This window comes from Podarcis erhardii (assembly GCF_964252035.2).
Source record: "Podarcis erhardii genome assembly, chromosome: 12".
Taxonomy (NCBI): Eukaryota; Metazoa; Chordata; class Lepidosauria; order Squamata; family Lacertidae; genus Podarcis; species Podarcis erhardii.
In genome coordinates this window covers 4,384,047-4,410,218 of record NC_138513.1, presented here as the reverse complement: position 1 = coordinate 4,410,218, position 26,172 = coordinate 4,384,047, and the positions used below count along the sequence as shown (strand labels likewise).

The following is a 26,172-nucleotide window of genomic DNA, read 5'->3' as shown; positions in this document are numbered from 1 at the left end:
TTTTCTAGCCCTCCAGACTGCACAGAGAGCTGTTTGCATATATTTTATTTTTAACCAACTAAACTTTTTATTGCACTAGCCGTAGGCCATGGCATCATTCAGAAGGAGAACAAAAAGGGGAGGAAGGGAAAAAACAACAATAACCATAAAAATAATCAGGCACAGACATACAATAAAACCACGGTCACGGCTACTAAAATTATTTGTTGCATTAAATAGAATAGAATAGCAGAAGATTCTCAGGGGAGATGTGCCAAATTAAATATCCAAATCCCTTTTGCAGTTGACCGCTATTCTGTCTAGTTCCTTCCTCCTCATCTTCTTAGCTGCCGGCGCATAGAGTGCCGCTTTATAAATAACAAAGTCCTTGGTGTCACTCAGTAGCCTTTCCACCCATCCCTATGCACGATCAAATCCATAATCTTTCAATGTGGGTGAGGGACATGTGACCCCCTCCTCTCAAATGTTGGAACAAAGTGGATAAGGTGTTGTGGCAGTCCTGCCCCTCCATCGTTACACTGTAATTCGCAGCGCCACCTGTCTGTGGCCAAGTGAACTTCAGCGTGACGACACCCTTACATGCTTGTTATACGTTACGATTAGATTGATCGATATAGATATAGATCACAAAATGTATACAGCTAGTTTACATTGTGACCTGCCCTGAGATCTTGTGTTGAATGGCGGTAAATAAATCTGAATGAGAATTGCTGAAACAATTAATGGAAGTGGAATACAAAGAGGGAGGTGAGAGGAGGTCGATGATACAAGGGAATGAAAGATAGAATATGGAAAAGGTATGGTGTATGTTTTTAAATTGTTTTTGTTTGGTTTGATTTAGTTTATTGTGTTAGTTTATTGTGTTAAGGTTGTGTTTTGTATTGTTTATATTGTATTGTACTGTTCTTTTTTTCTTTTTTTTCCTTTTTTTCCCTTTTTCTCTCTCTTGTCTTCTTTTCTCCCCCCCCCTTTTTTGTAAGTTTTTAAAGTAATAAATATTATTTTTAAAAAAATAAATCTTGATGATGATGATGATGATCCTTCCAACTCTATTTATTTATTTTATTTATTAAATCTATATACCACCCTTCATCTGAAAATCTCAAGGCAGTTCACAAGATAAAAAATACAGGACAAAAGCCACAGTTCTGTGAGTCTATGATTCCAGCAAAATCGGCTTAGAGGGCCGTGTTGTAGGACTGTAGATCCACTCACCAAGAGTGGCCAAAACATGGCGAAGTTCGGCTCCCATGACCTTGCCGTTCCCTTCCTTGTCGAAAACCCGCAGGCCTTCCACGAAATCCTCGTAGGTCCCGGTGTCTTTGGCTTTGGAGATGTGCTGGAGCATGGGCAGGAAGGTGTCGAAGTCTAACATCTTGTTGTTCATTTCTGGACAAACAAGAAATCAGGTTAGAGCTGGCCATCCGTTTAGCATGCAAGTTAAGGATGTAAACATTAAGGAACAAGGGGAACACCCAAAATATAACATGAAGGCTCTGAGATCATGGTAAGGGATACATCGCCGCCACCACCACCACCATCTTATTTTATTATTTATACCCCGCCCATCTGGCTGGGTTTCCCCAGCCCCTCTGGGAAGCTCCCAACAGAATATTAAAAACACGATAACACATCAAACATTAAAAACTTCCCTAAGCAGGGCTGCCTTCAGATGTCTTCTAAAAGTCTGGTAGTTGCTTTTCTCCTTGACATCTGACGGGAGGGCGTTCCACAGGGCGGGTGCCACCACCGAGAAGGCCCTGTGCCTGGTTCCCTGTAACCTTACTTCTCCCAGGGAGGGAACTGCCAGAAGGCCCTCAGAGTTGGACCTCAGTGCATAACTGACAACTTTTCCCTTTTTTAAGGGAAATTCCCTTATTCCGAATAGGATTCCTCGCAAGAAAGGGAAAAAGTTGACAGCTATGCCTCAATGTCCAGGCGTTCCACAAGGCAAGCGCCACCACTGAGAAGGCCCTCTGCCTGGTTCCCTGTAACCTCACTCATCTCAGGGAGGGAACCGCCAGAAGGCCCTTGGAGCTGGACCTCAGTGTCCGGGCAGAATGATGGGGGTGGAGACGCTCCTTCAGGTCTACTGGGCCAAGGCCATTTAGGGCTTTCAATGTCAGCACCAACACTTTGAATTGTGCTCAGAAACATACTGGGAGCCAATGAAGGTCTTTCAGAACCGGTGTTACACATAGATGGTGTGTGATGGAATAAAATGTCAGAGTGAGACCCCTCCTCAATAACCTGTAGCTCATTGGCACCAACACTCCTAAGACAGATCTAGAAGTGAAACCTGTCCGGTGAAGTTGCCGTCACCAAAACAGGACAAGAAGTCTCTCACCATCAGGTTTGGGCCGGCCGAGGACCTTGAGAACTTCCGCCTGGGTGGGATTTGTCCCGCAAGCCCTCAAGACGTCTCCGCACTGCGCGTACGTGATTTTCCCTTCCCCTTTCGGGGTTCGGTCGAAAAGCATGAAGACTTCCTTGAATTCTGTATAGGAGAGGAGAAAAACACAAAATGCTTGTTGAGGAAGTGGGAGAGATGGCTCAGGAAGTCAGGAGAGAAGAAAGGAAGGGAAAGGTAACAAGGAATGGATGCGATTGCAGAAGAAGTTTCACTTGTTTATGAAAAAGACAAGCCTTCATTAGCATTATTATTTTCATGGGATCCTGACCCCCTGTGTTTTGCTTTGGTTTTTATTTTTATTTTTATGAACTTCGCTGTTGATCTGGATATCAGAGATGTTTACATTCCATCTCCTGTGGACATCCTGGAGGAAATGCAACAGAGAAAAAACCAGGTCAGGAGGCTAGGAAATATCGGGAATTGCTCAGAAACCCATGTCAGAGATTGACCTCTGAGGCGTTCCAGGGCAGGACAGCAGTCCTCAGTGCAAACTAAAAATATGAAAACACCACAAGCACATCCCACTTTGTCTCTATAATTAAATAGGCATTGTGGGCATCTATGGCAATGAGGATTCATTAGCTAACGGCTAGTGAGGTGGCGCTGTGGGTTAAACCACAGAGCCTGGGACTTGCCGATCAGAAGGTCGGCGGTTCGAATCCCCGTGTCAGGGTGAGCTCCCATTGCTCGGTCCCTGCTCCTGCCAACCTAGCAGTTCGAAAGCACGTCAGAGTGCAAGTAGATAAATAGGTACCGCTCTGGCAGGAAGGTAAACGGAATTTCCGTGCGCTGCTCTGGTTCGCCAGAGGCGGCTTAGTCCTGCTGGCCACATGACCCGGAAGCTGTATGCCGGCTCCCTCGGCCAGTAAAGCGAGATGAGCGCCGCAACCCCAGAGTCGGTCATGACTGGACCTAATGGTCAGGGGTCCCTTTACCTTTACCTAGTGAGGTGGTCTGTCTGTGTCTGGGTTTTATCACTTCATGCCACAACATTTCTGAATGTCCTCCCACCAAAAAACAAAATCACCGCACATAGAAATATAGCACATAACAGTAAAGGGTTCAAGCTAGCCTTTGCCTTCCTTGCTACTTTTTTTAAAGCAGGGAATGATTCATAGCAGAAGTCTTTGAGAGGCTGCATATTCACTCTGAAGTTCCCAGATCATCTGGGAACCTGGATGCAATTCTAGGTTGGGCTTACAGGATTGGAGGTTCCTTATCTCGTATGTCAGTTGGTTAGAGCATGGTGCTGATACAGTGGAACCTCAGGTTGCGGATGGAGGCAAGTCCACAACCCGCAGCATTCGTATTCTGAAGCACCGTGTGTGCGCCGTGCAATTTGGTGCTTCTGCGCATGGGCAAGCAGCGAAACCCGGAAGTAACCTGTTCTGGTCCACAACCCTTAAACACATAACCTGAAGCATCGGTAAATGCGGAATGACTGTAATGCCAAAGTTGTTGTTGTTGTTAATGCTACTACTACTACTACTACAGTCATACTTCGGGGTACAGACACTTCGGGTTGTGTGATTTTGGGTTGCGCACCGTGCCGAACAGGTTACTTCCGGGTTTCGGTGCTTGCACATGCACAGAAGCAATAATTGCACTTTGCGCATGCACATGAGGAACGGCTAAAGGAGCTGGGCATGTTTAGCCTGGAGAAGAGGAGGTTAAGGGGTGATATGATAGCCATGTTCAAATATATAAAAGGATGTCACATAGAGGAGGGAGAAAGGTTGTTTTCTGCTGCTCCAGAGAAGCGGACATGGAGCAATGGATCCAAACTACAAGAAAGAAGATTCCACCTAAACATTAGGAAGAACTTCCTGACAGTAAGAGCTGTTCGACAGTGGAATTTGCTGCCAAGGAGTGTGGTGGAGTCTCCTTCTTTGGAGGTCTTTAAGCAGAGGCTTGACAACCATATGTCAGGAGTGCTCTGATGGTGTTTCCTGCTTGGCAGGGGGTTGGACTCGATGGCCCTTGTGGTCTCTTCCAACTCTAGGATTCTATGATTCTATGATTCTATGAAGTGCCGAATTGCAACCCGCACGTGCGAAGACTTGATGCTGCGGGTTGCAAACATGCTTCCCACACGGATCATGTTCGCAACCCGAGCGTCCACTGTATTAGTATTTATAAGCTGTTTGTCCCCTTCATGGATCACTGCCTTGCCGTGGCGAAGGGGCTTAAATAACTCAGAGAAGCTATGAACTATGCTGTGTAGGGCACCCAAGACAGACATGTCATAGTGGAGAGTTTTGACCGTGATCCACCTGGAGCAGGAACCGGCAAGCCACTCCAGTGTCCCTGCCAAGAAAACTCCATGGACAAAGACAACAGGCATATAAAAGTTATGACGATGGAAGATGAGCCCCTCAGGTCAGAAGGCGTCCAACATGCTACTGAGGAAGAGCGGAGGACAAGTACAAATAGATTCAGAGCTGATGAAGCGGCTGGGCCAAAGCTGAAAGGTTGCTCAGTTCGAGAGCTGGACCAATAATAATAATAATAATAATAATAATAATAATAATAATAATAATAATAATAATAAAATTATTTATATCCCGCCCTCCCCAGCCGAAGCCGGGCTCAGGGCGGCTAACAACACTAAAGTAGTGCAACATTATAAAAACATTATAAAAATTAATTAAAATCAAAATTGATGGCAACCATAAACCAAAGTTTTGTAAAGATTGCCAGAGGAGGGAGTCAGGCTGCGCCCTGACCAAAGGCTTGGTGGAACAGCTCTGTCTTGCAGGCCCTGCGGAAAGATGTCAAGTCCTGCAGGGCCCTTGTCTCTTGTGACAGAGCGTTCCACCAGGTTGGAGCCGCAGCCGAAAAAGCCCTGGCTCTAGTTGAGGCCAGCCTAACCTCTCTGTGGCCTGGGACCTTCAAGATGTTTTTATTTGAAGACCGTAAGTTCCTCTGTGGGGCATACCAGGAGAGGCGGTCCCGTAGGTACAAGGGTCCTAGGCTGTATAGGGCTTTGAAGGTTAAAACCAGAACCTTAAACCTGATCCTGTACCCCACCGGGAGCCAGTGCAGCTGGTATAGCACCGGATGAATGTGATCTCGCAGAGAAGACCCCGTAAGGAGTCTCGCTGCGGCATTCTGCACCCGCTGGAGTTTTTGGGTCAGTCTCAAGGGCAGCCCCATGTAGAGCAAGTTACAATAATCCAGTCTGGAGGTGACCGTCGCGTGGATCACAGTGGCTAGGTCAGGGCGAGAAAGGTAAGGAGCCAACTACTTAGCTTGGCGGAGATGAGAAAATGCCGCTGTCAGGGAACTGCCATCGGAGGAACAGGTGGTGGAAAGGCTCCAGGAGAATAGGAGAGATTCTGCAGCAGAAGAAGGAACCAGTAGGGGAAGAGCAGGAGCTCCAGCGGAGGGGGAGTCGGAGGGGAGGCTCTGGGATACTTCCAGTGAGAATAGTGAAGAGGTAACAGGACCCCCCTTGGGAACTCCCACCCTTCGCCGGAAGCTGTCACGCAGAGAGTCACGGAGGCGCATGTCCGTCAAACAACTTTTATGCTGGCGTAAGTTCCGTAGACGCCCACTGTCAGATTCTACCAGCGACTGACGGAGTCATGCTTTGGGGGCTCCGTTAGTGACTCGGTTTGGTTGACCAGCCAAATACCAGAGGGATCAAGCTTTTACGCACAAGCAGCTCATTATCCCATCACAGCCGCCTTTGTAATAGCTGCAATCTGGGACTTCCGGCGGAGCGCGGAACCAGGTACAGGCGAGGGTTTCTCCTGCGGAGGAAGCCCAAGCTTTTTCGCCAGATTTTGGGGGGTTTAAGGGCGCAAAAGCCCCCCCTTTAATCCTCTGGTGGGTGTCCAGAGGTCCAGGAACCCGGCAGTGCCAAGCAACGGTTCGCGGCGTCGTCAGGTAGCCTCAATGAGGCGAAGAGAACGACGGTGCGGGCGGTAGGCAGTCGGGCGACCATTACAGCGGCGTTCCCAGGCGATTTAGCAAAGCCCCGAACCTGTTGGGTATAGCGCTCCGTTCTCAAATTGAAGAACCTCGGACTCATTTATGAGTGGATACAATAAATAATTAACAACAAGGAAGTCTCCGAGTCCTAAGAGAGAAAGTTTGAGTTCAGCGGCGTTTTTGACTTCATTGGAAAAGGCACAGAGTTACGAGCAGAGCCTAAAGAGAAAGTAAGTTACCACCAACGGATACTGTTACTGTCTCCTCTGAGTTATAAATAGACAAATTAGAAAGGACCCCCCTAAAGGGGGAACGTTACGAGGAGCAGGAATAACTGTGAATGACTGGAAAACCAGTCAGCGGGGGTTTGTTTAATTGAAGTAAAGATAGAACTGTTGTTAAGATTTCCCGGAAGAGTAAGACAGCGAGAAAAGCTCGGACGCCATCTTCGAGAGGGGAGAAAAGGAGAAGCGCCGCCCAGCTATCAGAAAGAAAGCGACCTAGTGCTTTAGCCGCTTTAAATTATAGTGTTAAAGTTGCTAAAAAGTATCAAAAGAGAAGGACACTGGCGGCTTATTAAAGTGGTTTAAAGTGACATTGTTTTTGGTCCCCGTCGGTAGCTACGCTCTGAGCGCCTACTTTAGATAAATCAGCTTGAGAAAGCAGAAAATAAACGGACCAGACAGCCACCTATTTAGGTGTGTCCCAGCTATCTACAACGATTTATACGACCCCAACTTCAAAGGAAATTACCGCGACCCCCCTGTATAACTCTGCGGGCTACGGACATCATCCGGGCTTTGGACTTTAGGAAACCTCAGTGGCGCCCCCTGGTGGTTGTGGAACTTTTACCACTTATTGTGATCACTGCATTCAGACCGAAGAGACTAAGGTATTAAAAATTTGATTTCTGGACGTTGATTATCGGTCTGACATAGCTTAAACAGCACAAATAACCCGAAGGAAGGAACATTATAAACTAGTGCTCTGGACAATCAAAGGGTAAACTTCCACTTCCGAGGTTTGGGGGGGGAAGAGATAATAACGAAGTTATTTTGTGGAGAGGAATTGCGGATGAAGTGACAAAAAGTCTCTCTACTGATAGTTAGGAATTGGTGTATCTATCGGTATCCAGGAATTGATGTTTTGTGTTCAATGACTCTATCTTAGTTATAGGTATTGGGTACCTTTTCACTCGAGTTTCTATGTATACTGTTACTACTAAATCTGCATACATTGTTTTATAACTTTGAATAGATTAATCGAATTGTGGTCAGGGCCCCGGAGAACACTGCTGAGTGAGAAAGAAGCATAAAACAAAGAAAGAACTATAAAAGAGAGATAGAAAGGACAGACAGGTACGAGACTGTGGTGTATAAAGAAAACTTATATAAAGAATATTGAAAATGTCATATAACCAGAAAAAAGGGGCGGAGGGAAGTACTCCAATAGAAAGGAAATCTTCAAAACAGGAAACAGAGTTCAGAACAGAAATACTAAGGATGTTTGCAGAAATAAAGCAAAGTGAGAAGAACTTAGAAACGAAACTAGAGCAAGTAGATAATAAAATAGGGAAAATGGACAAAAAGATTGAAGAGACAGTAAGTGAGCTAAAAGGACAGATTAAGGAGGTGTCAAAAAGAGTGGATGAGGGGTTTAAAAAGACAAAGTATGAATTGAAGGAAATGAAACGGGAAGAAGAAAAAATGAAAGATGAGATAGTAGAGCTGCGCAAAACACAAGAAGAGCTAAAAGACTCGATAGCGATGAATGAACTAAAACAAAGAGAAGTGAACCTAAGAATGAGACAGATCCCAGAATTACAAAACGAAAATATAAGAGAAAAAATAATAAAAGAATTAACACAATGGATGGGGTTACCAGAGGAGGAGATAGCAGGAACAATACAAAATGTATACAGATTGAAATCCAAAGCAAGTAGAGTTAAGAAACAACCAGGTGATTGTTTAGTTACATTTAAAGATAAGGAGATGAGGAACCTGATCTTGCAAAGGAATAGAGAGAAGAGACTATATATAGATGGAAATTATATAATTATATTTAAAGATATACCGATCAGACTTTTGAAACGGAGAGAGACATATAAACCACTGGTGCAGTTGTTAAAGAAAAACAGAATCGATTTTCGTTGGGAATTTCCGGAGGGTGTCTCATTCTTCTATAAAGGAATTAAAAGAAAACTGACAAATCCCGAGGAAATAGGAAAATTTACAAGGAGATACAAAGAACTTCAACAAGGGGAGGAGGAACTGAAAGGTGCCGAAGGAGGAGGAAATCTGAGAGCGGATTTACTGCCGGGTGAAGAAGAGAAACGAAGGGAAAGAAAACAGGAAGAAGAGGAAGAGGAAGAAGACGAAGAAGAAGAAGAACTAGGAAACCCTTAAGTAAAAAAAAAAAAAAAAAAAAAAAAAAAAAAAAAACTTAAATTAAATAAAAATGTCATTAAAACTCTGCAGCTGGAATGTAAACGGGATGAATGATAAGAAAAAACGGAATGGAATTGAACGCATTTTAAAGAAAAAGAACTTAGACGTAATATGTTTGCAGGAAACACATATTGCAAAGAAACACAGGAAAATGCTGATTAATAAGAGACTAGGGAATGAATTCATTTCCTCGGATAAAAAGAAAAAAAGAGGCGTGGTACTATATATTAAAAATGGAATTGAGGCACAACAACTATTTAAAGATGAAGAGGGGAGATCAATTGCAGTGCGAATAAACTGGCAGGGAGAAACACTGATTCTAGTAGGGATATATGCCCCTAATGGTAACAAAACAGAATTCTTTAGTTCCCTGGAAGGGAAGCTATTTGACTATATAGATCAGAAAATTATCCTAATGGGAGACCTAAACGATGTCGTTTCAATTGATATGGACAGATTAAGAAAATCAAAGAATAGAGAAGGTAAATTACCCAAGACTTTTTTCACAATGACCAAAAACTGCAATCTTATCGATATCTGGAGACTGAAGCATCCTCTAGAGAAACAATTTACATACCACTCAGAACCGAACCAATCATTCTCAAGAATAGATCAAATCTGGGTATCGAATGAATTATCACCAAGAATTAAAACGATAGAAATCCAGGCTAAAGTTATCTCAGATCATAATCGAATCGAAATGGAAATGAAAGGATTAGATGAACGTACTTTTAGGTGGAGATTAGATGACAGTCTATGGGATGATCAAAATTTTGTCGTAAGAATTAGGAAAAAATTAGAGGAGTACTTCATAGACAATATGGGTAAAGGGGTTAAAACAAGCATGGTCTGGGACGCCAGTAAGGCGGTAATGAGGGGCCTACTTATCCAACAAAATGTCTGGAAAAAAAAGAATAAGGAAAAGAGATTAAATGAGATCATGAGACAGATTACAGAGAACGAGCAGAAATTAATCCAAAAGCCGAATAATGAAAGGGTAAAACAAGAGATAAAATATCTGCAAACACAAGTCGCAATTATAATAAATAAGGAGATTGAATGGAACATCAGAAGGCTAAGACAGAAGAGCTTTGAATTTGCCAACAAGTCAGGTAAATGGCTAGCGTGGCAAGTCAAAAAAAGAAAAGAACAAAACACAATTAACAAAATAGTAGTAAATGGAGAAGAAACAACCAATCCGAAAGAAATCAGAAAAGGCTTTTCAGACTTCTTTGAACATCTGTACAGCCATAAGGAAAAGAATAATAGGAAAAAGATAGAAAGATATTTAAACGAAAAGATGGTAAAGAAAATATCGACAGAGGAAAAAGAACACCTAAATGCCCCAATATCTAGATTAGAAATAGAAGAAGTGATCAAGGACCTGAAAAGAGGGAAAGCTCCAGGCCCGGACGGGTTTACATCGAGTTATTATAAAGAAATGAAAGATATCTTGACTACGCCACTGATGGAAGTAATGAATAACATCTTAAAAGAAAGAGAAATGCCCGGGTCGTGGAAAGAGGCCCTCATTACAATTATTCCCAAACAAGATACGGATTTGACCTCAGTCAAGAATTATAGACCCATTTCCCTACTGAACATAGATTATAAGATCTTCGCCGGAATCCTAGCCAAAAGACTTAAAAAGATATTAATAAGGATGATACACGAAGATCAGACAGGCTTCCTCCCGGGAAGGTCAATAAGGAATAACACTAGAAATATAATCAATCTTATTGAATTCTTATCTGATAGGTGTGACAAACCTGCGAGTTTAATATTCATAGACGCGGAGAAAGCCTTCGATAATGTAAACTGGGATTTTATGCTTAAAAATTTAGAAAGTATGGATATGGGCCGAGAATTCTTAAATGGTATAGGGGCAATCTACACAGAGCAGAAGGCGAAATTAATAGTTAATGGAGTCATCACGGAAGACATAAAAATTAGTAAAGGAACCCGTCAGGGCTGCCCACTTTCTCCGCTACTTTTTATAACAGTTTTGGAAGTACTACTAAATGTAATAAGAGAAAGTAAAAAAATCAAGGGGGTAACATTAGGTGCAAATGAATATAAAATCAAAGCGTATGCGGATGATGTGGTTATCACGGTGGAAGAACCTTTAGAGAGTATAAAAGCTTTTCTGGTCGAGACAGAGGAATTCGGTAAACTTGCAGGCTTTAAATTGAACAAGAATAAGACAAAAATGATTGTAAAAAACATGGATCAGGATAAGGCTATAATAATACAACAATCAACCGGAATCGAAGTTGTCAAAAAGATAAAATACTTAGGGATTTGGATTACCAACAAAAATATTGACTTATATCAAAATAATTACGTTCCGGTTTGGAACAAAATCAAAAAAGATTTAGAGATTTGGGCCAGACTGAAATTATCGTTTTGGGGTAGAATATCCATGGTGAAGATGATGCTGTTACCTAAACTGCTGTTTCTATTTCAAACAATCCCCATTTTAAAGGGAACAAAGAATTTTAAAGATTGGCAAAGAACTATCTCAAGATATGTCTGGGAAGGGAGGAAGCCCAGAATTAAATATAAGTTGTTAACGGACGCTAAAGAAAGAGGGGGCTTCGCCCTCCCAGACATGAGACTTTACTACGAAGCGACATGCCTTTGTTGGATAAAAGACTGGGTGAGGCTGGAAAATGGAGGGTTGTTAGATTTGGAAGGCTATAACAACAAATTCGGGTGGCATGCGTACCTGTGGAAGGACAAAAAGAGGGTTCATAAGGGGTTTACCAGTCATATTTTTAAGGGTCCACTAATAGAGGTCTGGGACAGATATAAAAACATATTGGAGCCAAAAACACCACACTGGCTCTCCCTACAAGAGTTAATGAGTGTTAAAAAAGTTAATATGGAAGAAAAGTGGGGGAAGCTTGAAGATATGGTTATAAAGGAAGGGGGAAAGTGGAAAGTAAAACCTTACGATCAGATAAAATCATTTACTCAGGGTTGGCTTCACTACTTTCAGATAAACGAACTTTTTAAGTCGGAGATGAAAGAAAGGGGATATGAGGAAAAAGAATCTACATTTCAAAAGGAGATAGTAAGTAGTGAAGTTAAGAATCTTTCCAGAATGTATAAAATACTACTAGAGTGGCATACGAAGGACGAGGAGGTGAAATCAGTGATGGTGGAATGGGCAAGAGATCTTGGGCGCAATATATTAATGGAAGACTGGGAAAGACTCTGGAAAGTTAATATAAAATTCACGGCTTGTATGTTACTTAAGGAAAATGTGATGAAGATGCAATACAGGTGGTACATTACTCCCGTGAAACTGGGTAAGATGTTTAAAGTAGATAACAAATGCTGGAAATGCAAACAAAAGGAGGGGACATTCTACCATCAATGGTGGGAGTGTAAAAAGGTTAAAAATTTCTGGGAAGAAATATATAATGAATTAAAAAAGATGTTAGGCTACACCTTTGTGAAAAAACCAGAGGCCTTCCTACTTTGTATCATTGGAAAGGACATTAGGAAAAAGGATCATAAACTCTTCCAATATGCGGTTACGGCAGCTAGAATTGTGATAGCTCAGAGATGGAAACAGGAAGAAATCCCAACGGTGGCAGATTGGAGAACAAAACTAACAGAATATGCCGAGTTAGATAAATTAACAGGGAAAATAAGATATTTAAAAGATCAGACGTTTATTGAAGATTGGGGAAAATTTGTAAGATACCTGGAAAATAAATGTTTAGTAAACACAACGTTAGTGGGGTTTAAAGAGGCTGTGTGAAAGACCAACAAGTATTGTTTAAGCTCAAATAATATTTAAAGGAGGTACAAATGGCAATATAAAAGAGGAAATGTGATATGAAGATTCAAATGCGAATGAATGTCAATACCGCTGAAGGAAGTTCAAACTGTACAAGAAAGGATAAACTTCGAATACATTGTATATATAACTGAATTTAATAAAGCTTTTTTTTTTTGAAAAAAAAAAAAAAAAAAAAAAAAAATAATAGCTGCAATCTGCACCTCCATGGAGAGGGAGGTATCGAAGATTACACCCAAACTCTTAACAGACGGTGCTGGCACTAATTGCACCCCCGCAAGAGATGGGAGTTGCCCCCTCAATCCCATATCGTCCCGTCCCAGCCAGAGGACCTCTGTCTTCGAAGGATTTAACTTTAACCGGCTCCCACGTAACCATCCAGCCACAGCTTCCAGACATCTCATCAGTGTGTCTGGGGCCGAGTCAGGATGGCCATCCATCAACAGATAGAGTTGGGTGTCATCAGCATACTGATGGCAGCCCAGCCCAAAACTCTGGACAAGACCCTGATGCTGGGAAAGATGGAGGGCACAAGGAGAAGGGGACGACAGAGGACGAGATGGTGGGACAGTGTTCTTGAGGCTACCAGCATGAGTTTGACCAAACTGCGGGAGGCAGTGGAAGACAGGAGTGCCTGGCGTGCTCTGGTCCAGGGGGTCATGAAGTGCCGGACACCACTAAACAACAACAACAACAACAACAACAACAAAGGTGTTTGTAGAGCCATCTCCCAGCACACCATAAAACCCGCTGAATAACTTTGGGTTCATTATTGGGCGGTTGGGTTTGTTTTGTTTCGAAGGTTAGCCTACCTCACAAGATTGTTGCACAGAGTGGGTGAGTAGAGAAACAAAAGGACTCGAAGCTCATTCTAACACCTCAGTTGCCTGGAGCGTGGTGCTGGTAATGCCAAGGTTATGGGGTTGGATTCCCTTAAGGGACAGATGTATATTCCTGCATTGCAGGGGACTGGACTAGATGATCGCCAGGAGCCCCTTCCAACTCTATGATTCTATGGCCTACTGGTGTCTAGAGATGGGGGAAAAATCCTAATTCACACTCCCTGAAATAAAATACGATTAGCTTGCAGCTGCTGCTCTTTGTTAATTGCTACGCACTGCTGTGCCTTGAATATCTTTTGGAGGGGTATTATGTTACAGATTTATACTTTAATCATATGTTTTGGTAAACCATCCCATGGCTTGTGCAAAGGGGCAGTCTATGAATCGCCTCTAATTCAAGTTTCCCCAACCCGGCACTTTCCAAATGACTACAGCTCCGAGCCAGTTTGTACCGAGGGAACAAATTTGTGAACTGAAGCAGGGCTGTCCTTTGAAACCTGATCTTCCCCAAATTCTGTGATGCAATTTTCCAATCTAAACTGTACGTGTAAAATGCGAATGCAAAATGTGTGTGCAAAAATGCATATACATTACTGTATTATTGTATTGTATTATTGTATTTTAATATTCTGATGGAAGCCACCCAGAGTGGCTGAGGAAACCCAGCCAGATGGGTGGGATATAAATATGTTGTTGTTGTTGTTGTTGTTGTTGTTGTTGTTGTTGTTGTTGTTGTTGTTTGGTCAAACTCATGTTGGTCAAACTCATGCTGGTAGCTTCGAGAACACTGTCCAACCATCTCGTCTTCTGCGTCCCCTTCTCCTTGTGCCCTCCATCTTTCCCAACATCAGGGTCTTTTCCAGGGAGTCTTCTCTTCTCATGAGGTGGCCAAAGTCTTGGAGCCTCAGCTTCAGGACCTGTCCTTCCAGTGAGCACTCAGGGCTGATTTCCTTCAGAATGGAGAGGTTTGATCTTCTTGCAGTCCATGGGACTCTCAAGAGTCTCCTCCAGCACCAGAATTCAAAAGCACCAATTCTTCGGCGATCAGCTTTCTTTATGGTCCAGCTTTCACTTCCATACATCACTACTAGGAAAATAATAATCTATTATTATTATTATTATTATTATTATTATTATTATTATTATTATTTGAAAAGTGTGCATTCAAATGCACATAATGGTGAAAATAAGCCCAAACGCACTGTTTGTTGGAATAGCTTTGTGTGTTAGGTGAAACTGCATGCAGGAATATTGGGAGAAGTGCAAACTAAGACGCTGATGAAATTTTTATGAGAACCTCTTTGTAAAAAATCAGAAATCAATGATGAAATGCAATGAACTCAACTTAGCCTGGAAAAAATGAGGAACTGAAAGCAAAAATTGACAGGCCCTCTCATCACGATGCGTGTTGAAGATCTATTTTTTGATGTGTTTTGCTTCTTGAAATCTGTTCAGCAAGCATCTGCTTGACATCTGTTGAAAGCTTTTCCTGTCTATTTTTTCACATGCAAAATACGCATTTCAAATTCATTTCTGCTGAGACGAAATGCAACGTATCGTTTTGCTGATAGCTTGACAGACAAGGCTTAAACTGCAGAGTGTGTGTGCGGCAGCAATGATTTTTCTTCCTTTCCCGACATTTTCCCCACAGTATTTTGCACAGCCCTGGCTTACACTCGCAGAGCCAGTGTGGTGTAGTGGTTAAGAGCGGTAGACTCGTAATCTGGTGAACCGGGTTCGCGTCTCCGCTCCTCCACATGCAGCTGCTGGGTGACCTTGGGCCAGTCACACTTCTCTGAAGTCTCTCAGCCCCACTCACCTCACAGAGTGTTTGTTGTGGGGGAGGAAGGGAAAGGAGAATGTTAACCACTTTGAGACTCCTTTGGGTAGTGATAAAGCGGGATATCAAATCCAAACTCTTCTTCTTCTTCTTAATGGACTTCCCTTGCAGCCACTAACGTCATCATGCTGAAAGACTTTGACAGAATTACAAGCCTGGTAGATGAAGGGAACGCAGTGGATGTAGCCTACCTTGATTTCAGCAAGGCATTTGACAAGGTGCCCCATGATATTCTTGTAAAGAAGCTGGTAAAATGCGGACTTGACTATGCTACCACTCAGTGGATTTGTAACTGGCTGACTGACTGACCGAACCCAAAGGGTGCTCATCAATGGTTCCTCTTCATCCTGGAGAAGAGTGACTAGTGGGGTGCCACAGGGTTCTGTCTTGGGCCCGGTCTTATTCAGCATCTTTATCAACGACTTGGATGATGGACTCAAGGGCATCCTGATCAAATTTGCAGATGACACCAAACTGGGAGGGGTGGCTAACACCCCAGAGGACAGGATCACACTTCAAAACGACCTTGACAGATTAGAGGACTGGGCCAAAACAAACAAGATGAATTTTAACAGGGAGAAATGTAAAGTATTGCACTTGGGGGAAAAAATGAGAGGCACAAATACAAGATGGGTGACACCTGGCTTGAGAGCAGTACATGTGAAAAGGATCTAGGAGTCTTGGTTGACCACAAACTTGACATGAGCCAACAGTGTGACATGGCAGCTAAAAAAGCCAATGCAATTCTGGGCTGCATCAATAGGAGTATAGCATCTAGATCAAGGGAAGTAATAGTGCCACTGTATTCTGCTCTGGTCAGACCTCACCTGGAGTACTGTGTCCAGTTCTGGGCACCACAGTTCAAGAAGGACACTGACAAACTGGAACGTGTCCAGAGGAGGGCAACCAAAATGGTCAAAGTCCTGGAAACGATGCCTTATGAGGAACAGCTAAGGGAGCTGGGCATGTTTAGCCTGGAGAAGAGGAGGTTAAGGGGTGATATGATAGCCATGTTCAAATATATAAAAGGATCTCACATAGAGGAGGGAGAAAGGTTGTTTTCTGCTGCTCCAGAGAAGCGGACACGGAGCAACGGTTCCAAACTACAAGAAAGAAGATTCCACCTAAACATTAGGAAGAACTTCCTGACAGTAAGAGCTGTTCGACAGTGGGATTTGCTGCCAAGGAGTGTGGTGGAGTCTCCTTCTTTGGAGGTCTTTAAGCAGAGGCTTGACAACCATATGTCAGGAGTGCTCTGATGGTGTTTCCTGCTTGGCAGGGGGTTGGACTCGATGGCCCTTGTGGTCTCTTCCAACTCTAGGATTCTATGATTCTATGATTCTATGACACCATTGTGGTGTAATCCTACTCAATACGAGACCCTCGTTGTCTGGGCTCACCTATCTGACTGCTCCGAGAAAGAGAAAGGAATAGCAGCCGGGGGCCAGTGGGAGAATGATGCACAACAGCCGCCGCCACCAATTGAAACAGGGACAAATCGTAGAATCGTAATAATATTAATAATAATAATATTTTATTTATACCCTGCCCTTCTCGGTTCAGAAAACCAGGCTCAGGTTGGCTAATAACAAATTTAAAACACTTAATTGATGCAACAGAAAAACAATTAAAGGTAAAGGGACCCCTGACCTTTAGGTCCAGTCGTGGCCGACTCTGGGGTTGCGGTGCTCATCTCGCTTTATTGGCCGAAGGAGCTGGCATACAGCTTCCGGGTCATGTGGCCAGCATGACTAAGCCGCTTCTGGCGAGTCAGAGCAGCGCACGGAAACTCTGTTTACCTTCCTGCCGGAGTGGTACCTATTTATCTACTTGCACTTTTGACGTGCTTTCAAACTGCTAGGTTGGCAGGAGCAGGGACCGGGCAACGGGAGCTCACCCCGTCGCAGGGATTTGAACTGCCAACCTTCTGATCAGCAAGTCCTAGGCTCTGTGGTTTAACCCACAGCGCCACCCATGTCCCCACTAATAAATCTACAACACTTAAAATACAAATCCGGGGACATTAAATGAAATCCGGGGACATTCCCGGGACGGATTTTGTCCAGGGACAGATTTGTAGATCTGGGGACTGTCCCTAGCAAAACGGGGACATCTGGTAACCATACCATACAGTTCAATGTTGTCTATCCTGCTTGGCTGGATGGGAGATTTTTTAAGCAGAGGTTGGATGGCCATCTGTCATGCATGCTTCAGCTGAGATTCCTGAATTGCAGGAGGTTGAATGCGATAACCCTTGGAATCCCTCCCAACTCTTCAATTCAATGATTCTGTGATTTCTACCCACCACAATTGCCATTTTGACCCAGAAATCGCAACACCAGACTCTTTGATCCAGCCTCCCTCTCAGAGTTTGCCCAGTGAAAGCTTCTATTCTCACCCTGTTGTCTGCAAAGAATCCCGGATGCAAGGCCTGTTATTTCATTTTTTTAACAAGGGAACACGATGGCAGCGGCGGCGGCAGCTCCCACTCTGTGGCAGCTGAACAAACATGGAAACTTTTCAAAAGAATAATAATGAAAAATAAAAATATCAGCCTCTTCTTCTGCTTTCGCTTGGGCCTATCATTATCTAAACTCCTCGTCAGCAGGATCCACTGGGTTCATGGAGGAGCCATTGAGAAAAAGCTCTGGCTTTGCTGACCACAGACAGTGGGATTGGGGTTGTGGGGAACAGCTTCCCAAGAGAAGGAGAAAAGGCTTCAGGAAGGCAATTTGGGTCAAATCCCCCAGAAGCCCCAGAGCAATGATCATATCCAATTTGTCTTGCCTAGAGAGCTGGACCATAAAGAAGGCTGATCGCCGAAGAATGGATGCTTTTGAATTCTGGTGCTGGAGGAAACTCTTGAGTCCCATGGATTGCAAGAAGACCAAACCTCTCCATTCTGAAGGAAATCAGCCCTGAGTGCTCACTGGAAGGACAGATCCTGAAGCTGAGGCTCCAAGACTTTGGCCACCTCATGAGAAGAGAAGACTCCCTGGAAAAGACCCTGATGTTGGGAAAGATGGAGGGCGCAAGGAGAAGGGGACGACAGAGGACGAGATGGTGGGACAGTGTTCTCGAAGCTACCAGCATGAGTTTGACCAAACTGCGGGAGGCAGTGGAAGACAGGAGTGCCTGGCGTGCTCTGGTCCATGGGGTCACGAAGAGTCGGACACGACTAAACGACCAAACCACAACAACAACAACCAGTTGTTGGAAGCCACAGGAAGGAAGAGTGGTTCTTCAGCTTAAATCCTGCTTGCATGTTCCCCAAAGGCATTTGCTTGGCTACTGTGGGAACAGGATACTGGGATAAAGTGGTCCTTGGCCTGTGGGAAACCCACAAGCAGGACACGAATTGAAGATCCTTCTCCCTTCCCGTGGCTTCTGATGTGTTAAGCACATTTGCCACATGCCAGACCACCCCTGTTATGTACAGCTTTCCTCCCCAGCGTTTGACAGCCCAAACAACAACCTCATCTGTTTCCATACGCTCTTTAGATTAAAATATTTTGGCTCCCCCTCCCCTCGCTACTTTGCAAAATCTGGCATGGGTGTGTCGCAAGGATGCAGCTCCTCTCAAAAGACTCCTATTTTCTTTCTCCTGTTTTTGGGTCATTGCAAAGGCAGACCTTCCGTGGAGGAGAAGTCTCTCAATGACCAATAGGCATGAAGGGTCTGTAAACGAAGCCTGATGAGGAATAGTTGAAGGAATTGGGTATGTTCAGCCTGGAGAAGAGGCAACTGAGCGGAGATATAAGAGCCATCTTCAAATATCGCAAAGGGTGTCTCATGGAAGATGGAGCAAACATCTCTATGATTTGCGCGCGCTCTCTCTGAAATATACTGTTAATGTTGCTTCAGAGAACAGGTGGATTTGTGAAAGACAGCAAAGTTACTAACCTTCAAGCTGTTCATTGCTGAATTCAACCTGAAAGCAAAGAGAGAGAGAGAGATTATTCACTATGAGGATTCTCCCTGATGTCCCATGACATTGACAAGGCTGACACTTTTTGGTGCGCTCATTTTGTTTCTCTTACTTGAAACGAGTGCTGTGTTGCTTATGCATTAACGACTCCCAGGCTGCGCACCTGGTCCTTCAGGGGCACAGTTACCCCATTCAGGAGCAGGGAGTCCTCCACACCTGCCCGCCTCCTTTCCCCCCAAAACAGTACTTCTGTCTCGTCAGGATTCCACCACCATCCATCCTCCAACTGCCTCCAGACACTCATACAGGATTAAAATGCAGGGGCTAAAATGAAGGCGCTTGAAATATACTCAGAGTCGAGAGTGGATTTCATGCTCTTTATTCAGCTCATAGTGGTAAGGAGGAATGGAAGTCCCCCCAGAATGTCTGCCTTATATACATTATTTACACAATGGGCCCCACGTGATTGGCTAATTCCAGGATTCTCCTGTAGGCCAATCAGGTTGCAGATTCCCTTCTACCTGAAGCTGGATTGGGTGGCTCCTGTGGACCAATCAACTGCTTCATTCTGGATCCTATTGTTCTAGGACCAATCAGACTGCTGCATTCTGGATCCTATTGTTCTAGGACCAATCAGACTGCTGCATTCTGGATCCTATTCAGACTGCTGCCTTTTGGATCCCATTCAACTCAGTACATGACAGGGCTGCAACCAATATTTCCTTTTTAATGCCTTGTAACCTGTGGGGGTTTTTGGCATTTGTAATAAACTGTGGAAGGGCCCAAACTATGCCTCTTTCCTGCACTGAATATCTTGTTCCATTATCTCAGTGGATGGAGGCAATAAGCTCAACTTTGGAAAAGGAGTTGAGGACTCCACTCTTTAGGGATTTTGACACAAAGGCAGCATGTTTGCACGCCCAGGCACACACACAAAGAAAACCTCGTCTCATAAAGACACCACAGTCTCCGCTGTGCCTCATTATCCTAAAAGGGAACAGAGACCTTGTAAAGTGTGTCCTCAAACCCTTAAATCTTGCTCCGGAGGTCTTGTGTAACGTTTATTTGTCTCAGCAGTTTAAGCAGGTTTCCTCAGGAGGTGGAGTTTTAATTTCATTTTACAAACAGCAGCAGGTTTTATATTTTTTTTACAAACAATACTCAGGAGAAATGCGGTTCCTTTTGCTAGGACGATTTCCTGGCACAACACCAAGCGAAGAGAATGGGACCCTGGCATTCCCAAATGTTCCTGGTGCTATTGCAACATGTTTTTGGGAGTCTAATGAGGACTGGCACCTTGAGCGTGTGGTTGTCTGTCTTGTTCCTTTTGACTCCTAAACTGAGTTGATGCAAAGCCTCCATCCTTTGATGGAGAACATGCCTCCATCCTCTTCCACAGCCTGGCGGGAATTAGTGCAAAGCACTGGCAAAGGAGAGGTGCAGACTTTTCGGAGAAATGACATGGTCTTTTGGCAAGTGCCACAGCCAAAAATATAAAGCATTTCACAGACTGGTTGTCCCTCCTGCTAATGAACTTCAGAAACATGATTTCAGATTCCATGTTGTGCTGGTCCAGGGGGGAGGTTAACGTGGGGCGAGGTCCAGGACGTGAGTTGAGGGTCGGCAGCCAGTCCTCCTTGGGCAAAGTGGGGTCCACAGCGGGAAGCCAGGCAAGGACAGGAACTCTGGGGGAAACAGGAGTGGATGCTGGCCGAAACAGCTCATCAATGACGTTGCTCCCGCAACCTGGGACCGGGCTGACTGGCCTTTATCTTCTCTGAGGCCAGAGGCGGCCCCGGCCCCCAGGAGACCCGCCTCTCCTGGCCTTAAGGCGAGCACTCCTCCTGGGAGAAACCAGTTCCCTTCGCCTCTCTGCCCTGAGCCTCTGCAGTTCAGGAGAGGCTGAAGGGTTACTGGGCCCAGGGGGAGACTCACCTGTAGGCACTGAGTCCTCAACCACCTCTGGAGCCAGAGTGGAATCACCTGGTGCCTGCTCCTGAGGATCCGGCACAGGTGCAGGCGCTTCAGAATCAAGGCCCTGCCCCAGTTCAGCCGGCCCTGGAGGCGGGGACTCATGTGCAGGATGGGATTCCTCCCGTTCAGCCTCTGAATCAGATTCCCAGCCTATCACACATGCCCTCCCTCATTTCTCTGATGAAAATAGGGATGTCCCATTCCATAATGAAAATTTTACTATTTATACCCCACCCACCCGACTGGGCACTCTGGGCAGCTTCCAACATACCGTATTTTTCGCTCTATAAGACGCACTTTTCCCCTCCTAAAAAGTAAGGGGAAATGTGTGTGCGTCTTATGGAGAGAATGCAGGCTGCACAGTTATCCCTGAATCCAGGAGAGGGAGAGGGATCGGTGCGCACCGATCCCTCTTCTAGATTCAGGGATAGCCGCGCGAAGCCTCTTCAGCGAAAGATGCATAGTGATCCCTGTTGCTGTTCTGACTTCGCTTCACTGGAGAGGCGCTGCGCAGCTTTCCCTCTCTGCGCAGCGCCCCTTCAGCAAACCGGCGGAAGAAATGGAGCCCCTTCTCCCACCGCACCACTATGTGATTTCTGTTCTCATCCTGAAGCAAAGTTCTTAACCCGAGGTACTATTTCTGGGTTAGCGGAGTCTGTAACACGAAGCATCTGTAACCTGAAGCATCTGTAGCCCGAGGTACCACTGTAGTGATGTATGGAAGTGAGAGCTGGAGCATCAAGAAGGCTGATTGCCGAAGAATGGATGCTTTTGAATTCTGGTGCTGGAGGAGACTCTTGAGAGTCCCATGGACTGCAAGAAGATCAAACCTCGCCATTCTGAAGGAAATCAGCCCTGAGTGCTCACTGGAAGGACAGATCCTGGAGCTGAGGCTCCAATACTTTGGCCACCTCATGAGAAGAGAAGACTCCCTGGAAAAGACCCTGATGTTGGGAAAGATGGAGGGCACAAGGAGAAGGGGACGACGGAGGCCGAGATGGTGGGACAGTGTTCTCGAAGCGACCAGCATGAGTTTGACCAAACTGCGGGAGGCAGTGGAAGACAGGAGTGCCTGGCGTGCTCTGGTCCAGGGGGTCACGAAGAGTCGGACACGACTAAACGACTAAACAACAACACACCGCTTATCTGGCTGAGCTTCCCCAGCCACTCTGGGCATCTCACAACAGAAAATTAAAAACATGACTAAACGACTAAACAACAACAACAATCTAGCTCAATACTGCCTGCAGCCTTCCAGGGTTTCAGGCAGGGGGTCTCTCCTAGCCCTACGTGAAGATGCCCTAGAGGGCTGAAACACTATCTTTGTAGGCAGAAACCCTTTCCTGGCAGGACAGATGCAGCGGCGGAAGAAGAATTTCTCTCTGCCGTCCTTTCCTTGAGCCTGACAGCTGCAAAAGGCGATGGGAATTGAGCCAGGAAAAAGCATGCTCGGCGCTCACTGTCCTCCTTCCTTTTACGTTCGCAAACAACTGGTTCTATTTTGGACGGTGACAAAGGGTGAGCTCAACAGGAGCCAGGTAAATGGGAGAGGAGGCAGGCGCAGTTGTCCGGCTATTAAAAGCCTGATGGATCATCCCCGTTCCCTCTACCTCTGCCCTTCTCAAGCCCAGGCAAAGAACAAACTGTGCTCATCGCATGAAATAAAAGCAAGAGGTAGAGCACAGTGAGAAACCCCAAACCCCTCACTTATTATTGCTTTATATGTTTGTTGCACAATCACGGGACAACTCAACTCTGTATTAGTTAGAATCACTGTACGCAGCATTTTTTCAAAATAATGTAAGAAAGGGGCATGTAGATGTGAAATATGGGGAGATCTGCCTTGGTAGCTCAGTCGGTAGAGCATGAGACTCTTAATCTTCAGATCATGGGTTTGAGCCCCATGTTGGGCAAAAGATTCCTGCATTGCAGAAATGACACTTGGCCCTTCTGATACTACAATTCATTGATTCTCTGATAAGAGAAAGGAAGGGATTAGGGTGAAGCTACTCAATGAAAGGGACGCAGGTGGCACTGTGGGTTAAACCACAGAGCCTAGGACTTGCCGATCAGAAGGTCAGCAGTTCGAATCCCTGCGACGGGGTGAGCTCCTGTTGCTCAGTCCCTGCTCCTGCCAACCTAGCAGTTTGAAAGCACATCAAAGTGCAAGTAGATAAATAGGTACCACTCCAGTGGGGAGGAAAACAGCATTTCCATGCATTGCTCTGGTTCACCGGAAGCGGCTTAGTCATGCTGGCCACATGACCCAGAAGCTGTACGCCAGCTCCCTCAGCCAATAAAGCGAGATGAGCGCTGCAACCCCAGAGTCGGACACGACTGGACCAGGGGTCCCTTTACCCTTTACCTTTTTTACTCAATGAAACAGACATACATTTAATGTGCAAACTTCACAATCGTCCCTCGCTGAGGTCCCCAAAGGAACGGGGCGTTGTTCTTAAAAGTCTGAGATGGCTTAACCATGTAAACAAACCACTGTTGCTGTTCTTTGTGGGCAGGAAATGGCCGTCTTTAATATTTTCTTTCTCATCAAATTTAGAAACACAGAATACAGACGATCCTTTTTACTGCGAGAATGTTAAAGGGACCTGCAGGATGAGGCCAAGAGCCCATTAGGGCACGTTGAATTTCCAACTTTCAAATTCCAAACATGAGGGGTGCTAAAATGTTGGCACATGACTTGGGAATCCAAGAGACATTTTGGTTAAATTAATATAGTTTAGTTTTGCTTGGTAAGTAAAATGGGTGTGAAATTGCATAGAAACCATTCAAAGTGATTTCTAAGTACTTGCAGATTGTGTGTGTGAGAGAGAGAGGGGGGGGGGAGAGAGAGAGAGATTAGCATTACCTGATATTTTCGGAAGGTAAAATTAAAATTCTTTAGTTTTCCAAAAGCCGTCTTTCATCAAAGGCAGACTTACGGAGATAAACATTGTGCAGTCACAACAATAATAGCAGATTCCTCGCACCCCAAAACATATTTCAAAGACTGCTCACTTAAGAAATTTGCAAAAGTTCACCTCTGAAAATGACACACCCTAATGGCCTCTTAGCACCCTGTTCTCCCAGCAGCCTGCGGGAAACCTGCAAGCAAAATTCGAACACAGGACCAACTCTCCCTACCAGCAATTCCTGCTATTCAATAACCCAACGCAGCCAAAATGGCTCAAAATGTATGCAGAGAGAGAAATCCACAACCATTTGCCTCCACTATGTCAGCGGGGTGGTAATTGCATAGTGAATTCCTGCCCTCTCCCAGTGGAAATAAAGACACCTGACACAATTATTAAGGTTAATGGGCTAAATAAGGCCACAACTTTATTGGTTACAGGTGATGAGTGGTTTTGGCTTAGGCATTGGTCCTAACCGACTATATCCGGCTTCAGCCCATCCGCTAGAAGTCCGGGAAGGGTTAACCACCAGTAGGGGGAGTCCTGCCGATGCACATCAACTAGGAACTACCCCGGGGTCACCGATAGGAATTTCCTGGGAATTTCCATCTGAATTATCCTGGGTGGATTCTGGGTGTTTGTATGTGTTTTTTGGGCGGGTGTGCTATTAAACATTATTTTCAATTCATTATAAATCATTTCCCAATACTCTTTTACCATTTTACAGGCTTGAGATCCTTAATCTTAAGGAAAGGAGCAGATAAGAACATAAGTAGAACTCTGCTGGATGAGGCCAATGGCCTGTCTTGCCCAGCATCCTGCTCTCACAGCAGCCAATCAGGATTCGAACACAAGACCACATCTCCTCTCCTGTGCTTTCCAGCAACTGGCTTTCAGAAGCACTGCTGCCTCCAGCTGTGGAAGCAGAGCAGAGGCAGCACAACTAGGAGGCGTCCGTAATCCTCATCTGCATGCATTTGTATCATCTTCTTTTAAAGCCATCTAAGTGGGTGGCCATCATTGCCTCCTGTTGGAGGGAGTTTCACAGTTTAACTACCGTATATTTCACTCCATAAGGCGCACTTTTTTTCTTCCTAAAAAGTAAGGGGAGATGTCTGCGTCTTATGGAGCAAATGTGTGGTCCCTGGATCCGAATTGCCCAGGGGCAAAAAGCAGATCATACTTTTGTTTTTGAAAGAGGGAAGTGGGTGTTGAAACAAAGCCACTGATCCGCAAGCGATTGGGGAGAGAGATAAGGGACGCTAGAGATAAAGGAGAAGACAGGAAGACTAGAGAAATTAGAAGAAAAGGAGGAGCAAAAAACTGCTCCAGGAGAGAAGACAGGAAGACTAGAGAAATTAGAAGAAAAGGAGGAGCAAAAAACTGCTCCAGCTAAGGAAAAGTCACTAAGGCAAACAAGAGGGAAGGGAGTGTTGAAGGGAAGCAGCTGATCGGTGGGATTGGAAGAGAGATAAGGGACCCTAGTGGAGGCTGCCTGAGAGGGGGAGGTAAAAGCCCATGGATCCTCAGGATTTTTGCATTGGGTCACCCCAAATTCACCATCAGGTCACAGAGCATGTCCATGGCTACAGCCTGAACCAAAAAAATCACGCACCCACTGTTTTGTGGGGCCTCAATGGCACAAAAACGTGGTTACAAAGCCTGGATCCACATGGATCCTCAGGATTTTTGCATTGGGTAACCCCAAATTCACCATCAGATCACATAGCATGTCCATGGCTACAGCCTGCACCACAAAAATCATACATCCACTGTTTCGTTCAGAATATTTTTTTTTTCTTGTTTTCCTCCTCTAAAAACTAGCTGCGTCTTATGGTCAGGTGCATCTTATGGAGCGAAAAATACAGTATGTGCTGCATTGATCTACCTGCTCTGGGCGTCGTACTCCATTCTCTGTGTGGTGGAAGAAGCTTCTTGGACACCTGGGACGGCTTCTTGGGCACCTTGGGTGAACCGCCCATAGGGGCAGGGTGCAGGGCACCCATAGGGACGGAACAGGGCACTCGGTGCCCATAGGGGTGGGACGGAACAGGGCACTCGGTGCCAATAGG

At 45.0% G+C, this 26,172-nt stretch overlaps 1 protein-coding gene and 1 long non-coding RNA gene across 3 annotated transcripts in view; one reads left to right on the top strand and one right to left on the bottom strand.

Moving 5' to 3' along the window:
• The window catches only part of LOC309326103, a 267,454-nt gene that overhangs the window by 218,520 nt on the left and 22,762 nt on the right, over window positions 1-26,172 (top strand). The window lies entirely within an intron of this gene.
• MYL3 (myosin light chain 3) overlaps window positions 1-26,172 on the bottom strand; it is a 41,589-nt gene that overhangs the window by 11,513 nt on the left and 3,904 nt on the right. For both annotated transcript variants that reach the window (XM_081834579.1, XM_081834578.1), the window contains exons 2-4: window positions 19,193-19,220; window positions 2,348-2,497; window positions 1,216-1,389 (exon numbers count right to left, since the gene is read on the bottom strand). In XM_081834579.1, coding sequence (XP_081690705.1) covers window positions 1,216-1,389; window positions 2,348-2,497; window positions 19,193-19,220 — 352 coding nt within the window. The remainder of the gene's footprint in view (window positions 1-1,215; window positions 1,390-2,347; window positions 2,498-19,192; window positions 19,221-26,172) is intronic.